The sequence below is a fragment of the Pan paniscus genome, chromosome 6 (genome assembly GCF_029289425.2).
Source record: "Pan paniscus chromosome 6, NHGRI_mPanPan1-v2.0_pri, whole genome shotgun sequence".
Lineage (NCBI taxonomy): Eukaryota > Metazoa > Chordata > Mammalia > Primates > Hominidae > Pan > Pan paniscus.
In genome coordinates this window covers 184,221,569-184,241,138 of record NC_073255.2, presented here as the reverse complement: position 1 = coordinate 184,241,138, position 19,570 = coordinate 184,221,569, and the positions used below count along the sequence as shown (strand labels likewise).

General features: G+C 37.3%; 1 protein-coding gene across 1 annotated transcript in view; it reads right to left on the bottom strand.

Moving 5' to 3' along the window:
* Positions 1 to 19,570, bottom strand: part of CNTNAP2 (contactin associated protein 2) — a 2,297,635-nt gene that overhangs the window by 765,090 nt on the left and 1,512,975 nt on the right. Inside the window, exon 13 of the mRNA XM_003820514.5 lies at positions 11,898 to 12,098. Within this exon, the coding sequence (XP_003820562.5) occupies positions 11,898 to 12,098 (201 nt within the window). The remainder of the gene's footprint in view (positions 1 to 11,897; positions 12,099 to 19,570) is intronic.

Genomic DNA, 19,570 nt, shown 5'->3' with positions numbered 1-19,570 from the left:
TGCCAGGCCCCGCTGTTGCATAAGCCAATTCCTTGCAATAAATCTCTAAATATATCTTCTACTTGTTCTGTTTCTCCGGTTGAACGTGAACTGATATCCCAGCTAATAGTACTCTGAGACCCTATTTTCTCCCATTCCTAAGCCTTCCTCATCTTTCCTCCAAATATAACCTCTTCAAACAGGGGAGGCAGAATTACCTAATGCAAAATACACATATCAAAATGTTTGGAAGTCATTATGAATTCTAAATTTATTCAGTCTTTTATCCATGATGGACATACTAGTTAAGATTTTTTCAGTATTTATAAGTCTTATACAAAATGATTTTATTGTCATCATAAAAAAAATTTCACTCTATATTTTAAGGCAAATGCTATTTAAAAGTACAGTAAACAACTCAGGGGTTGGGGCACCAACCCCCTGTGCAGTAAAAATTGACCTACATCTTTGACTCCCCACAAACTTAACTACCAATAGCCTACTGTTGACTGGAAACCTTACAGATAACATAAACAGCCAATTAACACACATTTTACATGTTATATATATTATATACTGTATCCTTACAATAAAGTAAGCTAGAGAAAAGAAAATGTTATTAAGAAAACTAAAAGGAAGAGAACATACATTTACTAATCATGAAGCATAAGTGGGTCATTATAAAAGTCTTCATCCTCATATCTTCATGTTGAGTAGGCTGAGGAGGAGGAGGAAGAGGAGGGGTTGGTCTTGCTGTCTCAGAGGTGGTAGAGACAGAAGAAATCCACATGTAAGCAGACCCTCACAGTTTAAACTCATGTTGTTGAAGGGTCAACTGTATTATTTTTACCCTCATTGTATTCTCATAGCACCCAGCTAAATATTTTATACTCAATAAATGTTTGCAGAATGAATAACTGAGCAATATCTTAGTAATACTTTAGGTATTTCCAAGAGAAGTTTATTGTAAAACTCTGATGCTTTTTTTCAGTAACTTGTTTAGGGGAGGTATTTTCAAAAATAATTTACGATTAGGTTTATCAGGTGATGAATTAAGTTTATCTTCATTTTACGATGTAATTAAAGTGGATAATTTTAAGGAAAATATATGAACTGGAAAAAATTATGATTTAATGTCAGTAGAAAAGACTATCAGATTAACTTCATTCCAGTTTTGTTTCTGTGAAAGTATATACAGATGGAAGCAAAAACTAGAGAGTAATATTCACAAAGATAAATAATAAAATTGTCAGTACTTTTAAAAAATTTTCTCCTTAAATTTTGTTATATTATTTTATCCCTCACAAAGTTTAAAGTACATGTTTTTTTATCTATCCAATCTTTTTAGAAGACTTTTTATGATTATCCCTTTTTTTATTCAGAATGGCAGAGTAAGTAGTATGGAATTTTGAAAAATAGTCCAAAAGTAGTTTTTTAATTTTTTGAATTGGATAATAGCCGTTTCTTCATTTTTACAATCTTTTATAATATAATAAACTAAAATGCAAATTTTAAAAACTTGGCTTTATGGTCTTTTAATATATTGAAGTTTAGTTTAAATGCAACTCTATAAACTCATACTTCTCATAAATTAGGACAAATCCGTTCATTAAGATGTGATCATCTTCAAAGAAAATTCAGCTTTGGTGTAATTTCTAAGTTGCTCTCATTTTAATATATAATCTTTGTTTAAAAAAGATTAACAGCAGTGTGGTATCCTGTCTGAAAACTTAAGAAAACATATAGCCAGATAACTACAAGGAGAAATAAACATGAAACCCATAATTCTCATGCAGGCTTTGCATTTTCACTTTGCTTTATAATTATTCTATACTAGAATAAGTATTTATTTGAACATGGCTTTTCAGAATCAAAAGGTTAGAGTCTACCTTAAACAGAAAGACATGAGAAGGAAGATTTTCAAGCTCTACAGAGTGACTGGATAACCTCACGGAGTTTCCATTTCGTCCTTATATTTGTTATTTTAAAGACTAAGCTACATACAAAATCAAAGTCTCACCTCAGAGCTCAAGTCTGCCACTTGAAAGGCACTAGCAGTACCCTTTTAGTACAACTCGAGCTACCCTTAATAAATTTTACCTTAAGATTAATTTATTAATCAGAAATACTGGAACTGACCAAAGGTCACTTGGTAAATAGCATTTCTAATCATGCACACAAAAAAGAAAATGACAAGAGGGAAAACGTTCTTTCATAGTGGTTGAAGAGATGAGGGTGGGTACAATTCCTGCCGGGATTAGTTCCATACTCACTTTGGTGGCCAAGCATTGACTTCTCCATGTTCACACTTTCTTCAGTGTGTCAGAAAGGTTTTTAATAGGATAGATATACATTTGAAACTCAGTTTTTCCACTTCCAGCAATGATGGCTGATATGGTTTGGCTGTGTCCACACCCAAATCTCATCTTGAACTGTAGCTCCCACAATTCCCACGTGTTGTGGGAGGGACCTGGTGGGAGGTAATTGAATCACGGGGGCAGGTCTTTCCTGTGCTACTCTCATGATAGTGAATAAGTCTCACAAGATCTGATGGTTTTATAAAGGCGAGTTTCTCTGAGCAAGCTCTCTTGTCTGCCGCCATGTGAGACATGTCTTTCACCTTCCATCATGATTGTGAGGCCTCCTCAGCCATGTGGAACTGTGAGTCCATTAAAACTCTTTCTTTTGTAAATTGCCCAGTCTCAGGTATGTCTTTATCAGCAGCGTGAAAATGAACTAATATGGTAGGCTTCAGTAAGTTTATTTCTCTGAGTCCTATTTTGCAAAACAGAGATAATAAAATCTACTTTGCATAACTTTGAGAGTTAAATGAGATAAATGTCTAGAATGGCATTGTTCAAGACATTTAATGAGAACTTCTGCCCTTGTCTTTAGCTCCCTTCTTGAAACAGGTGTTCTTGTTCTTTATCAAAGCAAATTCTACACTCTTCTTTCTCTCCTGGGACCTATTATTCCTTTTCTGTCTTACATCTTTAATCTGAACCTCTCCAATGTCTCCTTCTCAGTTTATAAATTTACTTACAACTCCCTCATCCCTAAAAATATCAAACATTTTTAAACCCCTACTCTTGCTTTGTCATCTGATTAAGTAGCTTTTCTACATGTAGCCATCCTCGTACCATCAACCTTTTGAAAACTTACCCCTGCTCTTTCCTTTCCCCATGCAGTCTTCAGTGGCTCAATCCACCAAACTCCACTGACATGAAACTCCAGCAGCCTCCCAACAGATAATGACAGGGGATGGCTTCCTCTCTAGGATGTCTCACCATTCACCGTACCTCAATTTTCTTGCTTTTGCTTATTTTTTTACTTGCTTGCCTGTTTATTGTTAAATACCCATCTCCCTTAGCTTCCCAATTATAGGACTTTCCTAATCTGATTCTTTCTTCCTACTGTTTAATAACTTTTCAGTTCCTTTAGCTAGCTGCATCCTCTTCTTTAGTCCCCTTTTAAAATTAGTGTTTTTCTAATTTATTCACTATCTAGGTAGATGTCTAGAAGCTGGGCATGATGGAAGATACTAAGATATGGCCCCTGTCCTCAAAGACCTTGTATTGTTGTAAGAAAGAGACCACTAAAACACCAGAAAACAATGAAGAGCAAGAAAAGCCATGAATAGCCCATAATCAACTGCTAAATGATAGAGGTTAGGCCCTAAGTGAAACAGAAATTCAGAAAAAATGGTGATCACCGTGGGTAAGAATTGTAGAAAGTTTCATAAGGAAGCAAATAATTGTAGTACCAGTATTTTCATTTTTTATTTTATTTTTTTGCTTACCAGTTAATCTGTAAAAGAAGGGTGTCCTTTTACATTGAAATTGGCCTTTGAGTGGAGTCTCTCTTTATCTCTGACCCTTGTTAAAAAAAAAAAAGTGAACTGGCCGGGCGCGGTGGCTCACGCCTGTAATCCTAACACTTTGGGAGGCCAAGGCGGGAAGACTGCCTGAGCTCAGGAGTTCTAGAAAAGTCTGGGCAACATGGTGAAACCCTGTCTCTACTAAAATACAAAAAAAAAAAAAAAAAAAAAAAATTAGCTGGGCGTGGCAGCATGCGCCTGTAGTCCCAGTTACTCAGGAGGCTGAGGCAGGAGAATCACGAATCACTTGAACCCGGGAGGCTGAGGTTGCAGTGAGCCTAGATCATGCCACTGCACTCCAGCCTGGTGACAGAGTGAGATTCCGTCTCAAAAAAAAAAAAAAGTGAACACAATAACATTCCATCCACAAACAAATAAACAAAATTAGTATTTTTCTTTTCTTCTGTGTTCTTTTCTTTCTCCTCCCATTACCTCTCTGAGTCATCTTAAGAAGGCATTACAACTATTCAATAAGTCCACGTGATCTTTGCTCCTGAGTACATGGGAAGATTGTACTTTGTCCTCTTCTAAAGTTAGGCCCAGCAAAACATGTGACTTGCTTTGGTCCATAAAATGTACACACACAACGTGTTACTTCCTTGCAGGAGTATTTAATTGTCTGCGCTTAAGTTTGCAGCCTGCTCCTCCCTTGCTTCAGACATCATGCAGGTGCCATGAAACCAAGGCAGCCCAGGAAGCTGAAGCAATACAGGAGGCTTTGCATGAGGAAAAAAAAAAAAATTGGTACATAATTGAGATTGGTCAGTCTTGACTATATGTTTTCTGATCTTTCAATATAAATACAAGAATGGAAAACATTAGGATTCTGATGATACTCTTAGTTCTTCCATTTTATTTTAGTTGTAGAGTATGTTTAAGAAAATTTCAAGGAAGAAAAAATTTAATTCATTAATCTTTTGATGTCAGTTAAAAGGATTTTACACTATGCCATCAGCCATCACAGATCACATAAAAACCTGTATTCCTAGTGCCATCACTTTGCATGTTAAAGCTAAGTGACCACCAATTCTCCAGTTTTTTCTTAATAAACAAGGTAAGCCTTAGAACTGTTGGCCAGTTTTTCAAGTCAGAAACTTGAGTCACCCTTGAATTTTCTTCCTCCTGTATATATGTAAGTAATCACAACTCCTGTTGATTCCAGCATCTAAACTTAAAAACAATAACAACAACAACAACAACAACAACAACAAACTTTCTCTCAAGTCCCAGCTGGCCTCCCAGACATGCCGTCCATGTGCACTCTGGTGTGGACAGACTCTTTGCACCACCTCTGCTTCCTCCACTCCAGTATCCATGGAACAGCCAGAACTTCCCTACTTGAAATCATTCTGTTTGCCATTCAAATAAAATCCTCAACATTAGGCAGAGACTCTGAATTAATTTCCAGTTTCCATTTTTCTGCCTCTCCCACCTTCAAGTTCCCTACTCCAGCCATTCTGACCCCTCTCACTTCCTTCAGATTAGTGTCTCTTGATCTCCATCTCTGAATCATTGAATATGCTGACATCGCTGACCCAGAATCCTTCTCTCATTTTTTCTTAGTTAACTCATATGAATCTTTCCCATATCAGCTTATATGTCACACTTCTTGATACACAGGCAAAACTAAAAAATATTTGTTGACCTATTCTCCTACTCATTATTCCAGTTGAGGTTCTCATCAACTCCTATCCATATTGTTGAAATAGTTGCTTACTCTTCTCCCTGCAATCCCTCTGTCCCCTTCAATTACAGTGCCCATCATGCAGATGCTAGTTGTCTGGGTATGAAACATTACTCGATATAATTTTCTAATTTTACCCTTTAGTTATTACTATCCTCGTTGCTTGTCTCATTTAATTATATCACCCAATTTTAACACAATGAGTGGGTATAATAATTAAGTAAATAATCTTCTGATTAATACACTGATTAGTCACAATAAATTTTATTTACTGAAAAATCTTTTATTGGAATTGAGTGATTTATCTATGTTGTCTTAAGAGTTAAATGCTGCAGCTTCTTATAATGCACAGCATAACTTGAAATTCATTTGCTTGATAGCCGCACCAAAGTTTAGAATTTCTTGCTAAAAATAGATTATATGTTACAATGCCAGAGACATGTTTTCTTGTCTTTTCAAAGCCACTAAATCACAGTTTAGTATCATAAAGTATACTGAATTTCACACAGCTTACTTTATAGGCAAAAATTGTAAGCATAATTCAATTTCAATAGATACAAAATCTAATAGTAAACTATCCAAAAATATATATAATTTATATTGCTTCTTTCAACAAAAGAAGCAGTAAAAAGTATCATTCATGAAAACTAGACAACACTGAAAAATTAAAAGAAGAAAAACACTGGAAACCAACAAAACAGGGCTAAATATAGCCAGAAAAATAGGGAAGATAACTTTTTATCTCTACAATTAAATAAATCTTTATATATGTAAGGAATCAATACTTCAGCAAAAAAATTCTTAATTAGAAAGTGTAATATGATTTGTAAAATAAATATATGACTACAATGTATGTAAGATACACAAATAAACATTTTAATGGCAGCATAATAGTTCTTGTCCAAATACAGAGAAACATTTTGGTTATCTAAAAGTATTAGTATTGTTGACTAAGACTACTCAAGTAGGCTCTAATGGAACTCCCTCAGTGCTTGATTTATCTAATTCAAGATTTGTTTTGTTTTGTTTGTTTGTTTTGCGACAGAGTCTCGCTCTATCGCCCAGGTTGGAGTGCAGTGGCATGATACCAGCTCACTGCAACCTCTGCCTCCCGAGTTCAAGTGATTTTCCTGTGTCAGCCTCTCAAGTAGCTGGGATTACAGGTGCATGCCACCACACCCAGCTAATTTTTTGTATTTTTAGTAGAGATGGGTTTTCACCATGTTGGCCAGGCTGGTCTTGAACTCCTGACTTCAAGTGATCCACCTGCCTTGGCCTCCCAAAGTGCTGGGATTACAGGCCTGAACCACCCCACCCGGCCAAATTCAAGTTCTTATGGTACTTATTTGAGAAGTAGATTTCACTGTTCACTAATTTAGCCCTTCATAAGTTAAGGTAATATTACATTTACAAATCTGGGGATATAAATATAAATCATGTAGACATCCATTTGGATGACCATTAATGATTTTTCTCTGTTTGGGTAGAACTAATTTGGTGATTCCCAAATTGGTATGCCTCATTCTAAGCAGGCTTTTCTACATAAAATAAAATAACTTTTTATTTTTCCATTTCTGTGTATTTTGTAAAGCTGAGGACAACTGAAGTAATAGTTACATTGCGAGAATGGACATGACCATAAATACTGGCAAAATCATTATTTTTAATTTGTTTCCATTTTTAAGTTTTGTAGTAATAAAAGAGAGCACATTACAAGGCATGTATTACTATCCTTGTAAAAATTGGAAGATACTAATAATGGGTAATTTTACATTTACTAGCTAATGGTATGGTACAAACGAATATTTTTCAAAATAAAAATGAGGTCCATATGAATATCAACTCTTTATCATAAGTATCATTAGAAACTATAGAGCCCCAAATGAACTCTTGAGGGTAAAGCTCTTAAAATAAAAAATAACATTTTAAGCGCAAAGCTATTACAAACTCATTTGATATTCATTTTAATTGCAATGACTATAATGAATATACTTTGTATTTGAACAGATGTCACAAGTACTACTACAGAAGTTCTAATATAATTTCAGTCTTAGTTAAGAATAAGTAAATGGATATTTAAAATTGAATGTTACCATGAAGGAGGAAAAAAAAATCAATTACAGTAAACACTAGCTTCTTTAAAACACAAATTAAAGATTTTTATTAAATTGTGTTCTTTCTTGTTTTGACATATGCAAAATATAATAATACAAGGAAATTGCTGTCTCAACCACTCCTTTTCCTTGCATCAACTATTCTGCAGATTAGTAGGCCTGGAAAATGAAAATTGGGAGTGAAAAAATGACTCAGAAGGGTAAGCTGAAATTCCCTTTACAATATTTAGAGACTGGTATATCAGAAGGATTTAAAAATGTTATTATGCCAATTTATTTTAGCTGAAGGAGGTAACTATGTATGCCATTTTATTTCAATGGGTCAGACAAGCCCTAATATTCCCTTTAATCTTCTCCCACATGAAGGACTAACACCTTAAATTCCAACATGAGAAACCTTCATGCCATAAATTAAAGACAGTGTTTCTCAATGTGTGGTTCACAGAATTACCCATGGGTGTTTGTTAAAAGCAAATATTCTGAGGCCCCAACCAAGCTCTATCAAAGCCTGGGAGTAAGGCCATTCAATCCACATTTTGACAAGCAACCTAAAAATTTTGATGCACACTCCTGCTTAAACCACTGACCCAAGGTTGGGTGAGGTAACACTTAAAGCTATATATTATTCATTTCATTGGATCAGCAAACATTTGTTAAGTACAAATCCTATGTGAACCAAAGATTTGATATATACATAGAATGTCCAAACAGGCAAGAAGCTTATGAGAAACTGATTTTTAAAGTATTATTTATTATGTACAATAATAATCTACAAATGACGGGAAACCCAGTGTCTAGATGTCTAGAAATACAAAGAAAATGGTATATTTACTGTTCAGATTAAAAGTTTACTCTTGATTTCAATTTAGCAGTTTTTCTCGTGAAAGGGGTATCTAGAGGTTAAAGAAAAATGCCTTCATCTCATTATTAGAAAATGCAACTAACAGAGTGCTTAATAACAAGTTTATCCCATTTTTCCTGATGTTTTGTACATTTTATGTTTTGTAAAGGAGAGTGGTTATGTGTGTGAGGCTTCACAGTGGCTGAGGGGAAGAGACAAGGAATGTCAATGAGGGGGAAAGAAAGATGCTGAACTGCAAGACCAGGAGCACTAAAGGTGAACTATTTTCCCACCTCTAGTCTAATTCTCTTGGTACCTCAACCGTAAGTTGAACATATTTGGAAGCCATACTGTGTTTTTTAATTACCAGAGCAAAATTCAAAAACTGAAAGCTGACTTTGGAGTTTAATACAAGAAAGAAAGAAAATAAAGAACATAAAGCTGAGAGTACCAGGGTTCTTTTGCTGGTCAGGAATTTGTCCCCACCTCCACCCCTACCCCAGGACTGAAGACTAATTAACTGGAATCTGTGAAAAGGGCTTCAGTAAGGAGCAGCCGCTCATGAAACAGTGAAGACAAGCTGATGAGGTTCATTAGTGGCTCTTATTGCCCTTGGTCTTCTACATACAGTCTTTGACTTTTCCTGGCACTGGAAACAGGATCCAGTTAAAACACACACACACACACACACACACACACACACACACACACCTATGGTAAGTGAAAGTGAACAGAAAAAAGAGTTGTGCTGGTTCTCAGCATGGTCTCTAGAGCAGGAATATCAGCATCACTTGGGACCCCATTGTATTCATCTGCTCAGGCTTCCATAACAAAATACCATAGATTGAGTGGCTTCAATGACAGAAATTTATTTTCTCACAGTTCTGGAGGCTGGGAAGTGAAAGATCAAGGTTTTGGCTGATTCTGTTTCTCGTGAGGGCTCTCTTCCTGGCTTACAGGTGGCTGCCTTTTTGCTATGCCCTCACATGACAGAGCTCTGTTTCTTCTCCTGAGACCACCAATCCTATTGGACTAGGACCCCACCATTATGATCTACCTCATTTAATCTTAATTACTTACTGAAAGCCAAATCTCCAAATATAGTCACATTGGGGGTTAGGGGTTTAACACAGGAATTTGGGGGGAACATAATTCAGTCCATAGCACTCATTATAAATGCAAATTCTCAAGCACCACCTGAGACCTACTGAATCAGAAACTCAGGAAATGGAGCCCAGCAAAGCAGGTTTTATTTTCTCACCAGGTATTGTAATGCCCACTAAAGTCTGAGAAGTACTGGCCCTCAGGATGAAGTCCCAACTCCACAGCACAGCATTTACTTTCCTTCCCAGTTTACTCCCACCCTCCTTTCCAACCTTATTTCTTAGAGGGTACTCTGTCTATAATTCTAGCACAAGGCTTTGCACAGAGAAAGCACTCACATTTTCACAATATTGTGTACTATCGTTATAGAAGTTATTAAGAAATTATTTTAGACACATAGAGGGGAAAAGGGGTCCTGGGGAAGTTTTTGTTTCTTTTAAAGCAGCTCCAAAAATGTTTCTTGTCTAGCAGGAAAGCCCCGCTCTTAGAGCCAGGCCGGCAAGCTTTGATGTGCAAATACCGGCCATTAGAAACTGGGTCCACCCAAACATGGCGATTCCTGCCCTGTTCTTCCTTGCCCTCACATGTGCCTGGCAACATGGCTGCCCCCACATATCTCCATGTGGGTAGAGCATCATGGCGCCCTGCCTTTGCATATTAAAAGGCTAGGGTGGGAGGGCCAGTTTTCCTCCTGGGCTACGTGAATAACATGCCTGGTCAAACCAATTCCCTGAGCCCTGTGCAAGTCAGGTAGCACATCCTCCATCCTCCTCATATAAGCAGCCACTTTACCACCACACACAGGGTTTTCTCTCATTGGAATCCCTTCCTCTCTCTGTCTCTGTATGGGGGAGCTGTTTTTTTCCTCCTTCCTTCTTTCTTGCCTGTTAAACTCTCCTCTCCTTAAAACCACTCCACGTATGTCCATGTCGTTTTATCCAGTTCTGCGTGAGATTAAGAACCCTGGTGTTCCTTCAGTCATCGGAGCCTTATCACTGTTTGCTTATAACTCTTCTCTGTAAACTGCTCCCTACAACATTGCTTTCAATTCATTGCTGTTTTGGGGCACTCAACAGCCCATTGGTCTCTGACATAGCACAAAGTTGCTTAACATGATTTTAAAAAATCAATATACTACTTGCTACTTATCATGTCCTTAAGTGTATCAAGTCTTATAAGTACTTAGTATATTACCTTATGAAATTCTCCCAATCACCCTGAAGTAGGCATTATAATTTCTCCTTGACAGAAAAAGTCGCTGGAAACTGAGGCTTAATATCAAAAGGTCTATTGTATAACATGGTGACTACGGTTAATAGCAATGTATTTATTATATCTAGAAAATTGCTAAGCATGGATTTTAAGTATTTGCTTCACAAAAAATAATAAATATATGAGGCAAGGCATATGTTAGTTTGATTTAGCCATTGCACTATATATATATAACATATTGTACACAATAGACATATACAATTTTGTCAATTAAGGTAAAATTTTAAAAAGAGATCAACTCAGTCCCCCAAAGTCACATACTTGGGAAGTGGTAAGGTTGGAAATTACAAACTCATGTTTCTTTGACTTATTTCCACTGTGTTTTACTACAGACACAGAGATGCAGTTTTCTGACAACATCTCGAATTTACTGCCAAGACTCCCAGAGCATATGGAACTTGTTGCAGTAAAGTTATTTCCAGTATATCTTTTGGAATCTCTCTGTTCTCTACACCCGGACACAGTCTTGCACACATGTATGTGTGTTTGCATGTGCACACTCACACACACACTAGCACATGCTAAAAGTTGGCCATCATGAAAACAAAAAATCAGGCTAGACTTCTTGAGACAAACAGGTACCGTGAAGCAACTACCGGGAAGAAAGAGCTCTAAATTCTATCGCTATTCTATATCCTATTTGGCTGTAGACAATTTTTAGAATGCTTTCATCTTTACAATAAAGACACCTGAAGCTCTCAAAGGGAATTGCTTGAATGTTCACAAGGAGCTCTGATAAACTTTGTCCCACAGCCATTACTGACAATTAAGCACTAGAAACATATATGCACATAAAATTTAAAAATCCGTAAGTTTAAAACAATGGACTATTTTTTCCTCAAAATCATTCTTTCTTAGCTTCATTCCCCAGAAAACAAGCCCAATTATTTTATTTTACTTATTTACAGCTTCCTTCCTACTGAAGACTGGACTATAAGATAATGAACCACACCTGTTGGATTCTTTAGGCAATTCTAAGCACCAGCTGAGATAGTGATTAAAAGTAACATTCCATTCTCAGCCTACCTGGGGTGTTCAACAATCTTGACATCTTGCAGAAATAGGAGACATACTGCTCACAGTACTCGGCACTGTCAGTGATGGCACTTATCTGGTCCATGGAGGCGCTGTAAACGAGCTGTGTCACTGAGTACTTTTCTGGGTTGTAGCCGACCACAGGCGTCTGCATCTGCAAGTCATGAGACACTATGGTCCACACTTTGTCCTCTGTGGGGAGAAAAACAACCAGGACCCTGGATCATTAGTATGCAAATGCTTCTCCAAATGTCAGAAAATAATTGAGCCACACTTAAATGGTCTTTTTACTGAGCTGGCGTAGAAGAGTGTTAAGGAGAGCAATCCTTAAAACCCCCTGCTCTTTGCTCATCCCTAAGTTCTGCTTATGAGGACAAAGTAGGAAAGTAATATTTTTATTGAAAACAAATGCAAGACACCTCCTGAAAGCAAGGCAAAAAAAGAAAAAAAAAAAAAAGCTTTTGTATCTTGTTGGTGCTCTAACATCTGCAGCATTGAATATCAGGCTCATTATGTCTCAACTTCTTGCGGACTTTGTCATCCATCATTCCTCTGGTGGAACTGGATTTTCTCTTTCCTAAATGAACTATGCTCTCTTTCAAGCCTCTGAGTCTTCCTACATGGTGTTTGCTCTAATCAGAATATGTATCCTCATCTTGTCAACAAATGTTCTTTTCACCCTGACCTTTTAGGCAAAATTAGACACTGCAATCTCTGTTATTGAAATGTTCTATACATGTGGAATAAAGCAAGTGACTAATTATCTTGGTGATTTTGACCCTGAAAATTTCAGTGCGAGAAAAGAAGCAGATATAAAATAGATAAGGTTAAATAAAAGCTCCATATACTTTTAAATTTTAGTTAGAAGCATCACTAAGAACCTAAGATAATGTTATCTAATTTTAAATGTGGCATATGTCTTGCCTCTGTGCACTGAAAAAGCTGCTACACAAGGACTGACCTCGTGCACCAGACTGTGATCACTAAATACCATTTCCTCTAAGATAAAACTAGGATCCCTGGAGAAATGATGGCTTCTACGGCTGGAAATGTGCAAGATGAAAGATGAGCCAGGAACATATCCCAGTAGAAAAAAAGAAGCAATTAGAGACTGAGGGCAGTTCAAAAACACCCAGGGCCAAAGATGGGCCAATCTGAACATCAACAAGAATATTCTGCAATGGATTGAGGCATATCAAATATATTTAAATCCTTAATTTTATTAAAATTGTTAAAAATGTTTAATTTTGGAAGATGCTAGGTAACCAACTCATTATTTTGAATATTGGTGAATAAAGAGAAGAATCAAGCCTTTGGCCTTTCTTTGTTATAGGAACCTTAATGAAACCAAATATTGTCTTTATGGAAATATTTCAGCTCATAAAAGAAGACTAAATGGTGGGATTAGAGTATTATGATTTCCTAACTTCTGACAAATTTAGTAGGATCTAAGCAATGATTATCAATGGCTGCTAATATAACCACAAGTGAAACCACACATGATGCACCCTTGAATGAAAATACACAATCAATGTTACACGTAATGTAGTATTGATAAAAATCAAGCATGAATTTGACCAAGTCTATAGACCTAAATTCTGGATTTCCAGAATTTATAAGGGAGAGAGGAACATATTAAATAGCACACAGGGAAATACTCCATGAAATCCCTGCCCGTGGGAAACTCTATAGACCAATATAGTTTTATCAACTGATAAGCAAAGGAAGTGGGTAGAGAGGAAAGAAGTGGTGAGAGAGAGAGAGCGCAAGAGAGAGCGTGCTGTAGATTAAAAGAGACTTATTGAACTTCCTCCTCATTTGGTCTTATTTTGGTACATGGCAACTCCATTCTTTCAGGTGCTCAAGACAAAACCCAGGAGTCACCATTAATGCCTCTCTTTCTTCTGCATTCATCATCAAGCCTGCCCATGAATCCTCTCTGCTCTACCTTCAGTGTATTTCCAAAATTTGAACACGCCTCCTGCCAACCCACCACCACTACTAGGGTTAAAGCCATCCTGATTCCTAACCAGTCTGCTGCTTTCCACCCTTGCCTCCTCACATCTACACTCAACATGGGAGTCAGGGTGAGGTTTTTCAAATATAAGTGAGATTCTGATACTCTGCTCAAAGCTTTCAATGGCAGCGGGTCTTGTTCCAGTAGAAGTCAAGTCCTTAAAACAGCTGAAGTCCCTCCGTGACCTGGCTCCTCCCGCCTCTATGCCCTCACACGCCAATCCTCCCTCCTTGCTCCTTTGGCACCAGCCATATGGACCTTTCATTCCTCAAACACATCAGCAGTGTCCCTCCTTAGTGCCTCTGCACCTGCTGCTTCCTTTGTCTTTCCTCAGCACCCTCAGGACCCACTCCTTCTCTTCCAGTGCCAGCCTTTCCTTTCCTATTCTACAGCTGCTCTCTGCCTCCTCTTCCTGCTTTAATTTTCTCCCTAGCATTCATCTCCCCTTTACTTGCGCACATTTTATTTTTTTAAAGTCTGTCCCCCCACATTAAAAGTTAAGAAAGCAGAGATTGCACAATAATTGGCACGTAGTAGGGCTTCAAAAATATTAGTTGAGTAGAAAGAGGAATTAACAAAAGTTAATGTTCTCACTCATGAGTGGGAGTTGAAAAATGAGAACACATGGACACAGAAAGGAGAATATCACACACCAGGGCCTGTTGGGGGGTGCGGGGTAAAGGGGAGGGAGAGCATTAGGACAAATACCTAATGCATGTGAGGCTTAGAACCTAGATGACAGGTTGATAGGTGCGGCAAACCACCATGGCACATGTATATCTATGTAACAAACCTGCACGTTCTGCACATGTATCCAAGAACTTAAAGGAAAATAAAAAAATAAAAACAAAAAAGTAAAAGTTAAATAGATCCAAGCTACTCAATCTAGGAACAGTTTAAAGTCATTTTGGTCCCAGTTCTGGCTTGGTCAGGACTATCCTGTGAGACTCTAGACAAGTGACTTCATCTTCTAGGCTCTAAATCCCTTTCATCTATAACAACATCCCTCTCTGCTAGAGCACTTTCCAGTTTGCTCTTCTTGAATCAATTAGAAAAGTTCAGTTACAGTGTCCCCCATGGTAATATATTTTCTGTAGAATAAATATATTCCAGTTTTACCTTTAGCCTCTTTGTAACTGCCTTCCTTTAGTTCCTCTGATAAGCAAAGAAGCCACATCATATTTTAGTAATTCTGTCACTTTCTGACATGATTCTCATGATAAACTGTTTATCATTTGTGTCCAGACCTGCAGATTTACCTTCACCTAATTAAAGATACATTAATTAAATTAGGTTGGTTTTCATCTTTTCTGTTACAGTCAGCCTCTGGCATAAAACTTTCTAGTGTCTGACACTGCTTCCATTTTTTATTTTTTTTCTCACAAATCTCTGTCAAGAGCCTTGTCCTGCAGTAGTACTCCAAATCTTTCTTTGACTCATGATGGAATAGCCTTCAAACCTGATGTCTTCTTTAAAGGGTCATAAACGTCTTTTCAATATAATAGTCATAAAGGCAAGCATTAATTTAAGCAAATAAAACCAAATGGTCACCCATTTACAGTCTCTATCTTACACAACTTCATTAACTTTAAAAATATTACCTATTTGCTGAGATTGAAGAGTCTCTACTGATTTGTTCCTAGTGACTTCTCAGCCCTAAACTCTACTTCTGCCCCTCTCACCACAAACATTTCTCTATCAAACCCCTATGCATTATCTGTTATATGTTTGTTTTGTAACACACCCATGCATTCAACAAATATTATTGAGTGCTTACGATATGACAGATACAGATCTAGGGAATGTATCTAAGGAAACCACAGTGCAATAAGCATTTATACATTTTTGGAGCTTGGGCAGGGTGTGGTGGCTCATGCCTGTAATCCCAGCACTTTGGGAAGCCGAGATAGGAGGATCACTTGAGCCCACGAATTCAAGATCAGCCTGGGCAACACAGCAAGACCCTGTCTCAAAGTTATTTTTAAAAATTCGATAAAAAAAAAGTTTTGGAGCTTATATTCTTCCATTCTAGTGGCGGAAAAACAGATCGTAAGCAAAATAATTAAAATTAAACATACATATATATATATAGTTTGCCAACCCCACATATCTCGTCTGCACTGCCCTAGCAGAGGATCTCTATGAGAGCTCGACCCCTGTAGCAAAGCAAACTTCTGTTTAGACATCCAGGCATTTCCATACATCCTCTGAAATCTAGGTGGAGGTTCTCCAACCTCGGTTTTTGACTTCTGTGTACCCACAGGCCCAACATCATGTGTTAAGTCACCATGGATTGGGGCTTGCATCCTCTGAAGCAATGGCTTGAGCTGTTCCTTGACCCCTTTTAGCCAAGGCTGGCGCTGAAGCAGTTGGGATGCTGGGCACCATGTCCCAAGGGCCTAACACACAAAAGATTTTTCCCTCCTAGGCCTCTGGGCCTGTGATGGGATGGGCTGCTTATGCAAATTTCTGCAGCCTGTTTGAATTTCTCACCAGAAAACGGAGTTTTCTTTTCTACCTCATTGTCAGGCTGCAAATTTTCCAAACTTTTATGCTCTGCTTCCTCTCGAATGAGGCAGGGACAAAATGCCACCAGTCTCTTTGCATAGCAAGAGTCACTTTTACTCCAGTTCCCAATAAGTTCCTCATCTTCATATGAGACCACCTCAGACTAGACTTCATTGTCCATATCACTATCAGCATTTTGGTCAAAACCATTCAACAAGTCTCCAAACTTTCCCACATTTTCTTGTCTTATTCTGAGCCCTCCAAACTGTTCCAGTCTCTTCCTGTTACCCAGTTCCAAAGTTGCTTCCATATTTTTGGATATCTTTACAGCAGCACCCCACTACCCAGTACCAATTTACTGTATTAGTCTGTTCTCACATTGCTATGAAGAAATACCTGAGACTGGGTAATTTATAAAGGAAAGAGTTTTAATTGACTCATAGTTTCACATGGCTGAGGAGGCATCAGGAAACTTAACAGCCATGGTAGAAGGCACCTCTTTGCAGGGCAGCCAGAGAGAATGAGAGCAACGCGAAGGCAGAAAAGCCCCTTATAAAACCATCAGATCTCGTGAGAATTGACTTACTATCACAACAGGATTAGGGAAACCACCCCCATTATCCAATTATCTCTACCTGGTCCCTCCCACAACACTGGGTTGGGGATCATGGGAACTACAATTCAAGATGAGATTTGGGTGGGGACACAGCCGAACCACCATATCAGGTGGTATCTCATTGTGGTTTTGATTTGCCTTTCCCTGATAATTAGTGACATTGGGCATGTTTTCATATGTTTGTTGTCCATTTGTACATCTTATTTTGAGAATTCTCTACTCATGCTCTTTTCCCACTTTTTGATGGGATTGGTTTTTTGTTGCTGATTTGTTTGAGTTTCTTGTAGATTCCGGATATTAGTGCTTTGTCACCTACATAGTGTGCAAAGATTTTCTCCCACTGTGGGTTGTCTGTTTACTCTGCTGATTATTTCTTTTGCTGTGCAGAAGCTTTTAGTTTAATTAGGTCCCATTTATTTATCTTTGTTTTTGGTGCATTTGCTTTTGGATGCTTTGTCATGAAATTTTTGCCTATGTCAATGTCTAGAAGAACTTTCCTGATGTTATTTTCTAGAATGTTTACGGTTTCAGGACTTAGATTTAAGTCTTTGATCAATCTTGAGTTGATTTTTTGCATAAGTTAAGCGATGAGGATGCAGCTTCATACTTCTACATGTGACTTGCCAATTATCCCAGCACCATTTGTTGAATAGGGTATCCTTTCCCCACTTAATATTTTTGTTTGCTTTGTTGAAGATCAGTTGGCTTTAAATATTTGGCTATATTTCTGGATTCTCTATTTTGTTCCATTGGTCTACTTGCCTATCTTTACACCAGTACCATCCTGTTTTGGTCTCTATAGCCTTGTAGAATAGTTTTAATTAGGGTAACGTGATGCCTCCAGATTTGTTCTTTTAGCTTTGTCTTGCTTTGGCTATGCAGGCTTGTTTTTGGTTTCATATGAACTTTAGGATTGTTTTCTATAGTTCTGTGAAGCATATTGATGGTACTTTGATGGAAATTGCAATCTGTAGATTGATTTTGGCAGTATGGTCATTTTCACAGTATTGATTCTACCCATCCATGAGCATTGGGTTGTGTTTCCATTTGTTTGTGTCATTAATGATTTCTTTCAGCAGTGTTTTGTAGTTAACTTTGTAGAGATCTTTCACCTCCTTGGTTAGGTATAGTCCTAAGTATTTTATTGTTATTATTACTTTGTGCAGCTGTTGTAAAAGGGATTGAGTTATTGATTTGTTTCTCAGCTTGGTTGTTGTTGGTGTATAGCAGTGCTACTGAATTGTGTACATTGATTTTATATCCTGAAACTTTACTAAATTCATTTATCATATCTAGGAGCTTTATGGATGAATCTTTAGGGTTTTCTAGGTATATGATCATACCATCTGTGAACAGCACAGCTTTAATTTCCTTTTTACAGGTTTTGATGCCCTTTATTTCTTTCTCTTGTCTGATTGCTACAGCTAGGACTTCCAGTACTATATTAAATAGAGGTGGTGGGGGTGGGCATCCTTTTCTTGTTCCAGTTCTCAGGATGAATGCTTTCAACTTTTTCCCATTCAGTATAATGTTGGCTGTGGGTTTGTCATAGATGGTTTTATTACATTGAGGTTCATCCCTTCTATGCCAATTTTGCAGAAGGTTTTAATCATAAAGCGATGCTGGACTTTGTCAAATGCTTTTTCTGCATCTATTGGGATGCTCATATGACTTTTGTTGTTAATTATTTTATATGATGCATCATATTTATTTGGTTGTGTATGTTAAATCATCCCTGCATCCCTGGTATGAAACCCACTTGATAATGGTGTATTATCTTTCTGATATGCTGTTGGATTTGGTTAGCTAGTATTTTGTTGAGAATTTTTGCATATATGTTCATCAGCAATATTGGTCTGTAGTTTTCCTTTTCTGTTATGTCCTTTCCTGGCTTTGGTATTAGGGTGATACTGACTTCACAGAATGATTTAGGGAGAATTCCCTCCTTCTCTATGTTTTGGAATAGTTTCGGTAAGATTGGTATCAATTCTTCTTTGAATGTCTGTTAGAATTCAGCTGCGAATCCATCTGGTTCTGGACTTTTTTGTTGGCAATTTTTTTTTTTTTTTTTACTACTGTTTCAACTTTGCTATTTGTCATTGGTCTGTTTAGAATCTCTATTTCTTCCTGATTTAATCTAGGAGAGTTGTGTATTTCCAGGAATTTATCCATCTACATTAGATTTCTAGTGTGTAAAGGTGTTCATAGTAGCCTTGAATGATCTTTTGTATTTCTGTGGTATTGGTTGTAATATTTCCTGTTTTGTTTCTAATTGAGATTTGGATATTCTCTCTTTTTTTCTTGGTTATTCTTGCTAATGGCCTATCAATTATGTTTATCTTTTCAAAGAACCCGCTTTTTTTCATTTATCTTTTGTATTTTTTTGTTTGTATTGAATTTAGTTCTGTTCTGATCTTTGTTATTTCTTTTTTTCTGCTGGGTTTGCGTATTGTTTGTACTTGTTTTTCTATTTGCTTGAGGTATGATCTTAGATTTTTTTATTTGTGCTCTTTCAGACTTTTT